The sequence below is a fragment of the Ornithorhynchus anatinus genome, chromosome 3 (genome assembly GCF_004115215.2).
Source record: "Ornithorhynchus anatinus isolate Pmale09 chromosome 3, mOrnAna1.pri.v4, whole genome shotgun sequence".
Classification (NCBI taxonomy): Eukaryota; Metazoa; Chordata; class Mammalia; order Monotremata; family Ornithorhynchidae; genus Ornithorhynchus; species Ornithorhynchus anatinus.
Genome location: NC_041730.1, coordinates 92012565 through 92028670, shown reverse-complemented (window position 1 = coordinate 92028670; position 16106 = coordinate 92012565). Strand labels below are relative to the sequence as shown.

The following is a 16106-nucleotide window of genomic DNA, read 5'->3' as shown; positions in this document are numbered from 1 at the left end:
CCCATCTCCTTTGCAAGAACAATTTGATTTCACAGACGGTACAGATGTTTTGGATAGAAGACGGGCCTGGGAGTCACAGGGATCAGGGTCAGAGGAGCAGCACGGTGTAGTGGATAGAGCCCGGGTCTGGGAGTTAGAAGGACATAGGTTCTAAGCCCAGCTCCGCCACTTGCCTGCTCTGTGGCCTTGGGCAAACCACGCCATTTCCTCTGTGCCTCAGTTACCTCATCTGTAAAACGGGGATGAAGAATATGAGCCCTGTTTGAGACATGAACCGTGTCCAACCAGATTTACTTGGATCCACCCCAGCGCTTAGTATAGTTCCTTAGTAAGAGCTCAACAAATACCGTTATTATTATATTATTATTATTAAGGCCGGCTCCTCCATTTTTCTTCTGTGTGACCTTGGGCAAGTCACTTCAATTCTCTGGGCTTTAGTTACCTTATCTGCAAAATGGGGATTAAGACCGTGAGCCCCATATGGGACAGGGACCGTGTTCAACCCGATTATCTTCTATCTACCCCAGAGCTTAGTTCAGTGCCTGGCACGGAGTAAACCCTTAAACAAATACCACAATTATGATCAGTACTATTTGTCTAAGTGCAATTTATCTTTGGATCTAAATAATCATGCATCAAAGTACTCCAGCTGAAGGAGGATCATGGTTTCAGTTTATATACCTTTCTGTACGCTCTCTGATTTTATTTGCTATTCTATTGAATTCAGACAAATCGGAAAGATCTGAGATTTAATTTGTGAGGAATTAGAGATTTTTCAAGGTCGCACGTTGAAGGGGATGTAATTTGGGGCTATTTCTTCTCCAGAAGAAGCATTACTACGTTGTCCTCATCAGAGGCAAAGTCCCTTCTTCGTGGATACTGGGACACTTTTTATAGAGTTGTGGCTTTTAATAAGGTAAGGTTTTTGTTGCTTCGTGTTACTTTGCAAACCTGCTGAAAACTCAAAGATGCAATTCATGACACTTTTTAAATTTCAGTGTCCCCCAGTTCTACGTAACTTTCACTTTACAGTTCCTAGTAATAAATCAGATTTTGAATAGCAAACAAATTTCCTTTCGCTCACATACAAATATACCCAGTGTGGATTAGAGTGGGACACATCAACAAAAATGAACATCTCCTCAGTCATCAGAATACCCCTACCTGTAGCTGGTCTTACTAAACTCTGGGTAGTCACAGGTCCAGGGCAGCGGCGATTTGCTCAGACTAGCCAGTCAATGCGCCACACCCGAAGAAAGGTGTGCGACTCTAGGAGCCATGGAAAAAGTCTGCTGAGGACAGACGGTGCCCGAAATTGGCACTAATGAACACTGAAGCTTCTCCTCCAACCTGTCAGACAACTACCCTGCCCCTCTTCAAAGCCTTACTGAAGGCCCATCTCCTCCAAGAGGCCTTCCCAGACCGGGCCGCCCTCTCCTCCTCTCCCACTCCCTTCAGTGTCGCCTTGACTTGCTCCCTTGGTTCTTCCCCCTCCCAAGCCCACCGAATCAATCGCAGAGAAGTGAAGTGAGCTGCCCAAGGTCACACAGCAGACAAGTGGCGGAGTTGAGATTAGAACCCATGACCGCTCACTCCTAAGCCAAAAGCAAAAAAGATGTATGCCATCAATGAGACGCTTTGTTTGGTCCTTAGGATGGGAAAAAGACTTACATTTGCCCTCTTCGTTTCTGCAGAGCACTTTAGTATCGTCTGTGCTTTGGATGATCTCGAGAGATTCTCCAGGCTTCAGTGGCAAATCTTTCGCTCCCCACTTCTTAGCAGCTAAGGAATTGCTGACTTTTGCTGAATAAAGGACTCTAATTTCACCTTCAAACTGAAAATACACACAGAGGAAACGTTACAGCCAAATATTTCACTTCATAATGTTTTATACCCATTGCCATGAAGCTGACATTGTTGATGTATAAAGGATAAGTAACGTCCGACTTGTCATTTACTTCTACGGCTATAAGGGAAATTCCACATGTTTTTCGTTCTGTCTAGAAAGAGGATCTAGTTCCTGTCTCCCTTGAAAGCCAAGGAGACGTTTTCCCCCATTCACCCCATCAAAAAGCGAAAGAAATGATTTTGGACTTTTAGTCGAGTTATTTCAGGTTTTTCTGTGATGGCTACGAAAAATGAAAACAATAAGCCTTTCCAGAACTGAGGCGTGCCTACATCGAGGACAGTGGTTATGAGTTATTAAAAGTTTTAAGGCAATATACTATCACTAATTATAATGGCATTGGTCAAGCATTACTATGTTCTGCCAGCAGCGTGGCTTAGTGGAAAGAGCCCGGGCTTGGGAGTCAGAGGTCGTGAGTTCTAATCCCTGCTCTGCCATTAATCAGCTGTGTGACTTTGGGAGTCACCTAATAATAATAATGTTGTTATTTGTTAAGCACTTACTATGTGCACAGCACTATTCTAAGTGCTGGGGTAGATACAAGGTAAACAGGTTGTCCCCCGTGAGGCTCACGGTCTTAATCCCCATTTTACGGATGAGGGAACTGAGGCACAGAGAAGTGAAGTGACTCGCCCACAGTCACACAGCTGCCAAGTGGCAGAGTCGGGATTTGAACCCATGGCCTCTGACTCCCAAGCCCGGGCTCTTTCCACTGAGCCACGCTGCTTCCCAACTTCTCTGTGTCTCAGTTACCTCATCTGTAAAAATGGGGATTATGAATGTGAGTCCCATGCGTGACACCCTGATTACCTTGTATCTACCCCAGAGCTTAGAACAGTGCTCGGCACATAGTAAGCACTTAACAAATACCACTATTATTGTCATCATTATTATTATCATCACTACGCACTGAGGCAGATGGGAAGCGGCGTGGCTCTGTGGAAAGAGCACGGGCTTGGGAGTCACAAGTCATGGGTTCGAATCCCAGCTCTGCCACTTGGCAGCTGTGTGACCTTGGGCAAGTCACAACTTCTCTGTGCCTCGGCCCCCTCATCTGTAAAATGGGGATTAAGACTGTGAGCCTCACGGGGGACAACCCCATTACCCCGCATCTCCCCCAGCGCTTAGAACAGTGCTCTGCACATAGTAAGCGCTTAATAAATACCAACATTACTCTTATTATAGAAAATTATCAGGTTGGACAAAGTCCGTGTCCCACATGGAGCTCACGGTCCAAGTGGGAGAAAGCAGGTATTTGGATCTCCATTTTACAGGTGAAAAAATTGAGGCACAGAGAAGTGAAGCGACTCGCCCAAGGCCGCGCAGCAGGCAAGTGGCAGAGCTAGAAAGAGAATGCAAGTCCTCTGACTTCCAGGTCTGTGTTCTATCCACTAAGCTACACTGCTTCCCAATTTTAAAGCCTCTAAAATTTGACTTGGTTGAAGCTGAACTAATTATCGTGCTGTACACTGTAAGCACAGTTAAGACTGAAGGTCGAAGGGTGTGCATATTATGTTTACTTTTGGTGTCTTCTTTCGAGTGAGTTTTCTCAGGAAAGATAGCATGAAGCACCGTCCGTCATTCGTTCACTCACATAACAGTATTAACTGAGCACCTACTCTACTTCTTGAGCATCTAGTCTGCGCAGTGCACTATACGGAACGCCTGCTATGGAGTACAGACTTGGAACCGTACTTAGTACAGCGTTCTGCACACGGTGAGCGATCGAAAAATACAACTGAATCAACAGAACAGTGAAAGTTAGAGAAATCATCCCTGCCCTCAAAGAACTGCCAACTAGTGGAGGAGCTAACAAACTTTTACTGTTGAAGTGGACACTCCCAAGCGCTTAGTACAGTGCCCTGCACACAGTAAGCGCTCAATCAATACGACTGAATGAATGGATGAACAAGCTCTCCCAGTGGATCTCGGACATCTAAACCGACATTCCGAGGTTGGCTCTCACGGTTCAAGGTTGTCACTTAACTCCTCTGTGCCTCAGTTCCCTCATCTGTCAAATGGGGATTAACTGTGAGCCTCACGTGGGACGACCCGATTACCCTGTATAATAATGTCGGTATTTGTTAAGCGCTTACTAGGTGCCGAGCACTGTTCTAAGCGCTGGGGGAGATACAGGGTCATCGGGTTGTCCCACGTGAGGCTCACGGTTCATCCCCATTTGACAGATGAGGGAACTGAGGCACAGAGAAGTGAAGTGACTGGCCCACAGTCACACAGCTGACAACTACCCCAGCACTTAGAACAGTGCTCTGCACACAGTAAGCGCTTAACCAATACCAACATTATTATTATTAAGGTTGATGTACTCCCTATAACGTCGTGCAGGCCTAATGGAGAAAGACTCCATCACCGCCTTCTTCATTACCTCGGGAAAGTCAACTGACCACTCGGGGCCTCAGCTTCCTCCTCCGTATAATGGAAATAAAATACTGCCCGTGTGAGACGGAGGCTGTGTCTGATATCATAACCTTCCATTTCTTCCAAGAGCCCTCACGTTCCCCACTCCCTCTCATTCATTCATTCAATAGTATTTATTGAGCGCTTACTATGTGCAGAGCACTGTAGTAAGCGCCAGGAATGTACAGATCGGTAGCAGATAGAGACAGGCCTGCCCTTTGACGGGCTTACAGTCTCATCCCTCTCCCTCCTGTATCCCGCTGGCACTTGGATTTGTACCCTTTATTCATCCCAACCTCAACCTCACAGCACTTATGCACATATCTGTAATAATAATAATAATGATAATGTTGGTATTTGTTAAGCGCTTACTTCGTGGAGAGCACCGTTCTAAGCGCCGGGGGAGATACAGGGGAATGAGAGGTTGTCCCACGTGAGGCTCACAGTCTTCATCCCCATTTTACAGATGAGAGAACTGAGGCACGGAGAAGCGAAGTAATAACAATAATAATAATGATAATGTTGGTATTTGTTAAGCGCTTACTACGTGCAGAGCACCGTTCTAAGCGCTGGGGGAGATACAGGGTCATCGGGTCGTCCCACGTGAGGCTCACGGTTAATCCCAGTTTTACAGATGAGGTAACTGAGGCACAGAGAAGTGACTTGCCCACAGTCACACAGCTGACAAGGGGCAGAGTCGGGACACGAACCCACGACCTCTGACTCCCAAGCCCGGGCTCGTTCCACTGAGCCACGCTGCTTCTCTGTAATTTATTTTAAAATCTGTCCGTACACTCCTCGTGTGTTCCTGTAACACTGTACTCTCCCAAGCGCTCTGCACACCGTAAGTGCATGGTGAATACAACTGATTGATTGATAGTGGTATCGGTTAAGTGCTGGGCAGGTTCAAGATAATCAGGTGGGACGCAGTCCTTGTCCCGTATCGGTGACGCGGTCTAAATAAGAGGGAGAAGAGGGATTTAATCTCCACGGGGAAGCAGCATGGCCTAGTGGATAGAGCACAGGCCCGGAAGTCAGAAGGACCTGGGTTCTAATTCCGGCTCCACCACTTGTCTGCTGTGTGACCTTGGGCAAGTCATTTCACTTCCCTGGGCCTCTGTTACCTCCTCACAAAATGGGGATTAGGACAGTGAACCCTATGTGGGAGAGGGACTGTGTCCAACCTCATTAACTTGTATCTACCCCTGCGGATGAGTTAACTGAGGCCCAGATTAGCTTCTATTTATCTGATTCACTTGTATAATAATAATAATAATAATAATGTTGGTATTTGTTAAGCGCTTACTATGTGCAGAGCACCGTTCTAAGCGCTGGGGGAGAGACAGGGGAATCAGGTTGTCCCACCTGAGGCTCACGGTCTTCATCCCCATTTTACAGATGAGGGAACTGAGGCGCAGAGAAGTGAAGTGACTCGCCCACGGTCACACAACTGACAAGTGGCAGAGCTGGTAGTCGAACCCATGACCTCTGACTCCGAAGCCCAGGCTCTTTCCAGTGAGCCACGTTGCTTTCTGTGTTCTGCACAGTGCCTGACACATAGTAAGTGCCTAACAAATCCGGCGCTTAGAATAGGGCTTGGCATATAGTAAGCGCTTCACAAATACCGTTATCCTTAAATACCATATAAAAAAATAGTAGGGGGCCATAGGATTTAACCGTCATTTTACAGATGAGGAAGCTGAGGCACAGAAATGTGAAGTGACATGCCCAAAGTCACACGCAGAGTAAGTGGTTGAGTCAGGATTAGAACACAAGTTCGCTGCCTCCCAGGCCCGTGCTCTTTTCACGAGAGTGAAGGCGGGGAGAGGCCACTGAGGGTCACCCGCCGGCACAGCCTTCGGGTCCCCAAGGCCGGCACTAACCCTGCTTCCTCGACAGCTGGCATCTTGGGAAATAATAATGTCGGTATTTGTTAAGCGCTTACTATGTGCAGAGCACCGTTCTAAGCGCTGGGGGAGATACAGGGGCATCGGGTCGTCCCACGTGAGGCTCACGGTCTTCATCCCCATTTTACAGATGAGGGAACTGAGGCGCAGAGAAGTGAAGTGACTTGCCCACGGTCACCCGGCCGCCAAGTGACAGAGCCGGGATCGCGCCAGTGCGGACGGAGGACAGTCCTGTGAGGAGGACTGAAAACTCTGCCCTCTCAGCAGTCAGTGCAAGATACGTTTCTTATTTTCACTGTTTCCTCTGAATTCACCACCCTCCTTCCCCAGGACGTCTATCTCGCTCTTATTCAGCGTGGCTCAGTGGAAAGAGCCCGGGCTTCGGAGTCAGAGGTCATGGGTTCGACTCCCGGCTCTGCCACTTGTCAGCTGGGTGACTGTGGGCGAGTCACTTCGCTTCTCTGTGCCTCAGTTCCCTCGTCTGTAAAATGGGGATTAAGACCGTGAGCCTCACGTGGGACAACCTGATGACCCCGTATATCCCCCAGCGCTTAGAACGGTGCTCTGCACATAATAAGCGCTTAACAAATACCAACATCATTATTATTATTATTATTCTACACTGTCTGAATCAATATCTTTATGCCTCTCTTACAGGGCTCAGTATAATGCGTCGCCCAGTGCACCCAGTCAGTCATTACTCCCAGTGGATAGAGCACAGGAATGGGAGTCAGAAGGATCTGAGTTCTAATTCCGGCTCTGTCCCGTGTCTGCTGTGTGACCTTGGGCAAGTCACTTCACTTCTCAAGGCCTCAGTTACCTCATCCGTAAAGTGGGGATTGAGACTTGAGCCCCATGTGGGACAGGGACCGTGTCCAACCTGATCTGCTCGTATCCAACTCAGCGCTTAGTTCAGTGCCTGGCACATAGTAAGTACTTAAAGAATACCACCACAATTATTATTATTCTTCTTCTTGTATTCTAAGTCAAAAATTCATTCTAATGTTTCCAGCTCTTTTTTTTTTCCATGTAAGAGATCATGGTCATCGAAACAGTGACAAAATTTCAAGACAATCCCCATTCGACAAGGACAAATGGACTAACCGGTGGAAAACGCCAACATAGGATTTAGAAAATACCTTTTGTAAACATGCAATGTGAAAAAAAGGAATGATTATTTCATTAAAACAGATGGATGTCCCCCGAAAATTTATAGATCAAGAAACAATCAGATAATTTACCCGCTGAAAAATAAATTCCACCAGTTGCACTGGTGAGACTTACTTTAAATTTTTTCTTGAGTTCTTTTTCTTCTTTTTCTTGCCTTTTCAATTTTTTGATATCTTTCTCTTCTGACTTCGACTTTCCCAGGATTATTCCCGGACTATAGTAAAAGAATACACGAGAACATACTTGAACTACCAATCAAGGGATCTCTTTTAGAGAAGCAGCATGACGTAGTGGATGGAGCGTGGGCCTCAGAGACAGAAGGTCACGGGTTCTAATCCTGACTCCCCCACTCGTCTGCTGTGTAACCTTGGGTAAATAATCATAATAACGTTGGTATTCGTTAAGCGCTTACTACGTGCAGAGCACCGTTCTAAGCGCTGGGGTAGACACAGAGGAATCAGGTTGTCCCACGTGGGGGTCACAGCCTTCATCCCCACTTTACACATGAGGGAACTGAGGCACCGAGAAGTGAAGTGACTTGCCCAAAGTCACACAGCTGACAGGTGGCGGAGCCGGGATCACCTAGCTTCTCTGTGCCTCAGTTACTTCATCTGTAAAATGGGGATTGAGACTGTGAGCCCCACGTGGGACAAGAACTGTGTCCAACCTAATTGGCTTGCGATAATAATAATGATGGCATTTGTTAAGCGCCTAACTATACGCCAGGCACTGTACTGAGCGCTGGGGTGGATACAAGCAGATAGGGCTGGACGCAGTCCCTGTCCCACGTGGGGCTCAGAGTTTCAATTCCCCTTTGACAGATGAGGGAACTGAGGGCCAGAGAAGTGAAGTGACTTGCCCACAGTCACACAGGTAAGTGGCGGAGCTGGGATTCGAACCCATGACCTCTGACTCCCAAGCCCAGTCTCTTTCCACTGAGCCACGCTGCTTCTCTATTCACCCCAGTGCTTAGTACAGTGCTTGGCACGTAGTAAGCGCTTAACAAATGCCGTCGTCGTGATTGTTATCAGACTGTGAGCTTGTTGTGGGCAGGGAATGTCACTGTTTATTCTCGCATTGTACTTTCCCAAGCGTTTGGTACACAGTAAGCTCTCAATAAATAGGATTGAATGAATGAAAGATATGGTGGAGGAGAAGGAGGAGGCCGGAGACCCTCTTTTTCTCCTTCTCCAGCCCCGGCACTGTGTACCCCAGGCTCCAATCAGGTTGGTTCCTTTATATACTGTTCTAAAATTCCTTGGGGAAAGTCTACAAAAATAATAATAATAATGATGCATGTGCTATTTATTAAGCACTCACTCTGTGCCAGGCACCGCACTAAGCCCCGGGGTGGATACAAGCAAATCGGGTTGGACACGGTCCCTGGGACACCTGGGGCTCACGGTCTCAATCCCCGTTTTCCAGATGAGGTCACTGAGGCCCAGAGAAGTGAAGTGACTTGCCCAAGGTCACACAGCAGACAAGCGGCAGAGCCGGGATTAGAATCTATACTCAACCTGGCCACACTGGCACGAACGCTCAGCCTATTCGGGAGAGTGATGTTCTTGGGACAAGCTGCTGGAGACAAGACGTGCGGTCTGAATCTCCCCCCTCTCCTCTCCTCTCCCTCATTCATTCATTCAATAGTATTTATTGAGCGCTTACTATGTGCAGAGCACTGTACTAAGCGCTTGGAACGGACAGATGGGTAACAGATCTCTAGCCCTTGGTTATGGAGCGAGTGAAGCATTTCCCCGAGGGCTGCCGTTGTCATTTTCGGTGGGAGGTAGCAGGTTGCAGGGGAATTCCCGGGCGAGGTTGAAACGGAAGTGGCTGGCAGCCGGGAGTTAGAGAATCTCACAGTGACGGTGTGGCATTTGCTAAGTGCTTACTGGATGCCAAGCACTGTACTGAGCACCGGGGAAGAAACAATCAGGCCGGACGCCGTCCGTGTCCCGCACAGGGTTCACATTCTAAGTGAACCCTTAGTTCACTTAGTGAATCTTGGTGGAACCTGGCTTTTTTTTTTTTTTAGAGAAGCAGCGTGGCTCAGCGGAAAGAGCCCAGGCGTGGAGTCAGAGGTCATGGGTTCGAATCCCGGCTCTGCCATTTGTCAGCTGTGTGACTGAGGGCAAGTCACTTCACTTCTCTGGGCCTCAGTTCCCTCATCTGTAAAATGGGGATGAAGACTGCGAGCCTCACGTGAGACAGCCTGATCACGCCGTATCTCCCCCAGTGCTTAGAACAGTGCTCCGCACAGAGTGAGCGCCTAACAAATACCAACATTATTATTGTTAAGTAGGAGGAAGAACAGGCATTTCATCGCCATTTTACTGACGAGGGATTTGAGACACAACTCAGTGTCTCAGAGCAGGTAAGAGATGGAGCCGGGATTAGAACCCAGGCCCTCTGACTGCCGGGCATGGGCTCTTTCCACTAGACCGCACGGCTTTCCCTGTCCGGAGAGACCGTGGCTGGTCACCTCTGGGTTCGGCCCCTCGGCCTTCCATTTTGCAGGTTGCTGTCCCCTGTTCTGTGGTTAGTTTTGGCCCAGATTTCTAATCTTTGCAAGGCTTTAAGCTGTAGGGCTGGGGAGGGCGAGGGGGGTGAGTAATAACGATAACGATGGTATTTGTTAAATGCTTACTACGTGCCAAGCACTGTTCTAAGCGCGGAGGTAGATACAAGATAACCAGGCTGTCCCACGTGGGGCTCACAGTCTTCATCCCCATTTTATAGATGAGGGAACTGAGGCCCAGAGAAGTGAAGCGACCTGCCCAACGTCACACGGCTGATAAATGGAGGATCCGGAATTAGAACTCACCACCTCTGATTCCCAAGCCCGTGCTCTTGCCGCTAAGCTACGTTGCTTCCCCAAGACCAAGGTGTGAAACAGATTCATTCATTCAGTAGTATTTCCCGAGCGCTTACTATGTGCAGAGCACCGTACTAAGCACTTGGAATGTGGAAAGAGCCCGGGCTTGGGAGTCAGAGGTCATGGGTTCGAATCCCGGCTCCGCCACTGGTCAGCCGTCTGACTGTGGGCAGGTCGCTTTACTTCTCTGTGCCTCAGTTCCCTCATCTGTAAAACGGGGAAGACTGTGAGCCTCGCGTGGGACAATGTGATTCCCCTGTGTCTCCCCCAGCGCTAAGAACAGTGCTCTGCACATAGTGAGCGCTTAACAAACACCAACGTTATTAACGTACAGTTCGGCAACAGATAGAGACGATCCCTGAGCAATGACGGGCTCACACTCTAAACGGGGGGAGACGGAGAGCAAAGCAAAAGAGAACGAAACAATACAACATCATCAAGATCAAAAGAATCGAGGAGATATACGCCTCGTTAACAAAATGAATAGGGTAATAAATAATATATACAAATAAAAAGCAAACACAAGTGAGCCAAGTAGATGCAGCAGAGGAGCAGAAGAGCATGGGAACCCCGGGGCTCAGGGAGAACGGTCACAGTGGGGCATGGCTGTACTCCTTGAGGACATCTAGAAAGTAGTGTGGCCTAGTGGAAAGAACATAAGCCTGAGAGTCAGAGGACCTGGGTTCTAATCCCGGCTCGCCACTTCCCTGCGGTGTGACCTTAGCCGAATCACTTAACTTCTCCGTGCCTCAGTTCCTTCATCTGCAAAATGGGGATTCAATATCTGTTCTCCCTCCTGCTTCGACCGTGAGCCCTAGGTGGGACCTGATTACGTTGTGTCTACTCCAGCGCATAGTGCACGGTTTGCTACATAGTAAGTGCCTACAAATACCACAGTTATTATTATTATCTAGATTTAGTGCTTCCCCCTAAGAAAAACAGAAGAATCATGGCTTAGTGGAAAGAGCATGGCCCTGGGAGTTAGAGGACCTGAGTTCTATTCCTGGATCTACTACTTGCAAGTGACTTCTCTGTGCCTCAGTTTCTTCATCTGGAAATGGGGATAAATACCTATTCTCCCCACCTCTCAGACTGCAAGTCTGATGTGGGACAGGAGCTGTGTCCGATCTGATTCTATCGCAGCTACCCCAGTGTCTAAGTCTGTGTCAGACACACAGTGAGTGCTTAACAAATACCACCTTTTTTTTTTTTTTAAAAGAAAATCCTGTTTGTTAAGTGCTTACTATGTGCCAAGCACTGTTCCAAACGCTGGGGTAAATACCAGAAAATCAGGTTGGACACAGTCCCTGTCCCACAAGAAAGTCACCATCTTAATCCCCATGGTCCAGATGAGATAAATTAGACACAGAGAAGTGAAGTGACTTGTTCAGCGTCACACAGCAGACAAGTGGCAGAGTCGGCATTAGAACCCAGGTCCTTCTGACGCTCAGGCCCGGGGTCTATCCACTAGGCCATGCTGCTTCTCAGCATTTTAATAATGTTTAATAATAATAAAGCCATTTTAATAATGTTGGTATTTGTTAAGCACTTACTACGTGCAGAGCACTGTTCAAAGCGCTGGGGGAGATACAGGGTCATCGGGTTGTCCCACGTGAGGCTCACGGTTAATCCCCATTTGACAGATGAGGTAACTGAGGCACAGAGAAGTTAAATGACTTGCCCACCGTCACCCAGCTGACAAGTGGCAGAGTCGGGATTCAATTCCATGACCTCTGACTCCCAAGCCCGTGCTGTTTCCACTGAGCCACGCTGCTTTATATTTTCTCAATAATAATAATACCAGCTATTATCGCTATCATTTTCTAGCATCTCTGACCACGGAGCGTGCACCCATTACTTTTACCTGATTTCCATTGGTGGAGCAGGGAAATCTGAGGCGTCTACATCATCGTAAACATCATCTCCCGTATCTGTAACTGAACAAAAGGGTGAGCCATTAGTCCTGACTCTGAAGTGGACGTACCGAGACTCGGTATGGGTTTGGGGGGGACTGAACCCTGAGGAGGCCCTGAACTGACCTGTCCTGCATCTCAGGACTAGCCCCAGAAAGCAGTCTAGACACGGGAACAGTTGTAGATGGGCAAGCCCCGAGAACGGTTTCCTGTTAGGGAGGTGACCTACTCCAGCAGAAGTGAACTGTCAGTCACTCAGTCGTATCTTTTGAGAGTTTCCTGTGTGCAGAGCACTGTACCAAGTGCTTGGGAGAATACAACAGCAAACAGACACATTCCCTGCCCACAACAAGCTTACAGTCTAGTGGGGGAGGTCACATCATCCCCTTGATTCTATTTATTCCCCTCGATTCTATTTATTGCCATCGTTCTCGTCTCCCCCGATTAGACCTTAAGCCCGTCGAAGGGCAGGGACCGTCTCTATCTGTTACCGATTTGTACAATCCAAGCGCTTAGTCCAGTGCTCTGCACATAGTAAGCGCTCAATAAATACTATTGAATGAATGAATGAATGCCTCCATCTCTCCTGTCTCGCCTCCGACCCACCTCTGGCCTGGAACGCCCTCCCTCCTCTAATCCGACAACCACCTTCCTCCACTTCAAAGCCTTATTGAAGGCACATCTCCTCCAAGAGGCCTTCCCCAGCCGAGCCTCCCTTTTCCTCATCTCCCACTTCTTTCTGCCTCACCCCGAGCTGTTCCCTTTGCTGTTCCCTGTTCCCAACCCCAGAGCACTTCTGTACGTATCTCTAATTTTATTTATCCCTTTGCTCTTCCCTCCTCCCAGTCCTAAAGCACTTATGTATATAGCTGTAATTTTATTTATTTGTATTGATGTCGGTCTCCCCGCCTCTAGACTGTGAGCTCGTTGTGGGCAGGGAATGTCATTGTTTATGGTTGTATTTTACTTTCTCCAGCGCTTAGTACAGTGCTCTGCACACAGTAAACGCTCAATAAATATGACTGAATGAATGACTAACCTCCCCCCATCCGCTCCGCTCTCCCTTCTCCTCCCAAAGTGTCTTTGGAAATGATTCTCCCTTTTCTCAGTGGCTCCTGTCCCCCCTCCTCCTCTTTCTCATTTCTCCAGTTCTTCCTCCCCATCGTTCCCTCTCCATCTCTGCCCAGCAACAATGAGATTATAAAAAAGAAAATAATAACTTGTTGCACCTCTTGAACTCAGCTCTGGGGCCTTGGCTAAGCCATGGTGGGGTAGGGTTGGGAAGTGAGCGGGTGGTTGTCCTTTCCTAGGCCTTCTCCCCACACCTAGTCCTCCTCAGCCTGGTCTCTCCGACTATGGCGGGCGACTCAGGGCTCCGTATGGAAGGGCCCAGGCAGACCATGAGATAAATGATATTAATAATAATTGTGGCATTTGTTAAGTGCTTACTATGCACCAGGCACTATATTAAGCACCGGGGTGGTTACAAGCAAATCGGGTTGGACACCGTCCCTGTCCCGTGTGGGACTCACAGTCTCAATCCCCACTTTTCAGATGAAGGTCACACAGCAGAGAAGTGGCGGAGCCGGGATTAGTAATAATGATAATAGTAATTATTATGGTATTCGTTAAGCGGTTACTATGTGCCAAGCACCGTTCTAAGCACTGGGGTAGATACAGGGTCATCAGGCTGTCCCTCGTGGGACCCACACTTTTAATCCCCATTTTTCAGATGAGGTAACTGAGGCCCAGAGAAGTGAAGTGACTCGGACAAGTCACGGGCACACAAGTGGCGGAGCCGGGATTAGAACTCATGACCTTCTGGCTCCCAGGCCCGTGCTCCATCCACTACGCCAGGCTCCCTCTCAGATGGGGGAAAATAAAGAGACTGAGGATAGCGGTGGGGGACACGAGAGGTGTGGGGAAATAGGGGGACCATCTTTAAAGCCACGGCGGGGAGTGGGCCAGAGGGAGGTGCTGTTATCTGGCCGTTAGCGGCGGGCGTTTTGTGGGTGCCAAAAGGACTGGCACTGAAACAACAGTGATTGCCTTGGGACTTTCTAAATTTTCATCACATGTCCAAAGAGGGGAAGAGAGTTGGGGCGGGGGAGCCACTCCCGCTTATCCCGGGCCATCGTGCCCCACTTGGCCTTCGTTCCCAACCTCCCCTCTCTTGATGTACAAATGCACACTTTCAACGGCGGCCTCTCCGCCAAACTCGACTCCTTCCCATCCTCCATCGATCTTGCACCACCAACCCCACCCTACGTGGAATCACCTCCACGGTATATTTCTAGACTGTTAGCTCCCCTCTAGACCGAACGCTCCTGGCGGGCAGGGAACGTGTCTTGTGCCGTCCTCTCTCCCAAGCCCTGAGTACAGTGCTCTGCACACAGTAAGCACCCAGTAAATACCGCTGAGGTAGATGTTTCTTTCATTCCCGTTCTCACGCCACGGATATCTGTTAGCAAAGCCCAGACACCAGTCAAATCTTGGCCACTTCACATCTGTCGCTGTTTGCGCAATCCACTCTCCCATCTGCTCTGCAGCCAGACTTCTCTCTCATCCCCTCCCACTCCCCTACCCACTTGCGTCTGTGACCTCTGGACGTTTGATGCTCACCTCACCCTCTCAGCCCCACAGCACTTAGGTACATGTCCATAAATTATACATTACAATTATTTATTTATATTAATGTCCGTCTCCCCCTCTAGACTGTAAAAATCATTATGGGGAGGGAATGTGTCTACCAGGTCTGTTGTGTTTTACTCTCCCAAGAGCTTAGTACAGTGCTCTGCACAGAGTAGGCACTCAATTAATACCATCCATGATGGCTCCTTTCTCTTTGCTTTCAAACTGGCTCAGGTATCCCCTAGGGTGAAAAAACAATTCTCCCCCCTCTACACTGTAAACTCACCGTGGACAGGGAATGTGTCCACCAATTTAGTACAGTGCTCTACACCCAGTAACTGCTCAGTAAATACCACTGGCAGATTGAATGGACCGCACTGTACTCTTGCTACAGCCCCGTTTCTCTAGTATCATTTCTGCCCAAGCCATTAAAACAGGCGATTCCCACACGCTGCCTCCAATTCCTCTGCGTTAACTTCCTTGTTGGTTTCCGATCAGTCCCGTTTCCACCCGCTTCGCTCCCCAGAGAAGGCATTCTCCCAGGAAGTAGTAAAAATATTCGATAAGGACCTGCTGTTTGCCGAGCACTGTACGAAGCGCCGGGAAAAAAACCAAAAAAACCCCGCGAGTGAGAGTTAGGCACGCTCCTTGCCCCACAAGAGACTCACCATGACTCTCCTCCTTGCCAAACAAATGTAACTGACCCTTTCCACACTTATCCTCTTTGACCTCTCAGCTGCCTTTGACATTTCAGACCACTCCCTTTTCCCAGAAATGTTATCTAATTATGGTTTTTTTGACCCAGTTCACTACAATTCTCTTTCTACCTCTCTAGCTGTTCCTTCTCAGTCTCTCTTCTTTTGCCTCTCTCTAAATGTGGAGTTCCTTTCCTAGTCTCTTTCTCTTCTTTTGCTTCTCTCTAAATGTGGATATCCCTCAAAACCTCATCCTGGATACCTTTCTCTTCTCAATTTACACGCACTCCTTTGAGAGCCACTCCTCTGGCTTTAGATATCCCCTCTAAGAAGTTGATTCCTTAATCGCTCTCTCTCATCGCCTTTGCAATCTCGCTTTTCCTCTTTCTTGCCTCTAGGACATTTCGACATGGATGTCTCCAAACCTTACACTTAATATGTCTAAACCTGAACTTCTCTCCCAAATGCTCTCTCACCTAATTTTCCTATTAATAACATCTCTATCCTTCCCATCTCCAAAGTCCACAGTCTTGGCATTTCCTTAACTCTTCCCTCTCTTCTGACTCCGCTATTCGATTTCTTGCTGAATCC

At 48.3% G+C, this 16106-nt stretch overlaps 1 protein-coding gene across 5 annotated transcripts in view; it reads right to left on the bottom strand.

The window, feature by feature from the left end:
• Window positions 1–16106, bottom strand: part of FYB1 (FYN binding protein 1) — a 200933-nt gene that overhangs the window by 8563 nt on the left and 176264 nt on the right. For all 5 annotated transcript variants that reach the window (XM_029060977.2, XM_029060973.1, XM_029060976.2 and 2 more), the window contains 3 exons: window positions 12141–12213; window positions 7516–7615; window positions 1672–1834 (listed from right to left, as the gene is read on the bottom strand). In XM_029060977.2, coding sequence (XP_028916810.1) covers window positions 1672–1834; window positions 7516–7615; window positions 12141–12213 — 336 coding nt within the window. The remainder of the gene's footprint in view (window positions 1–1671; window positions 1835–7515; window positions 7616–12140; window positions 12214–16106) is intronic.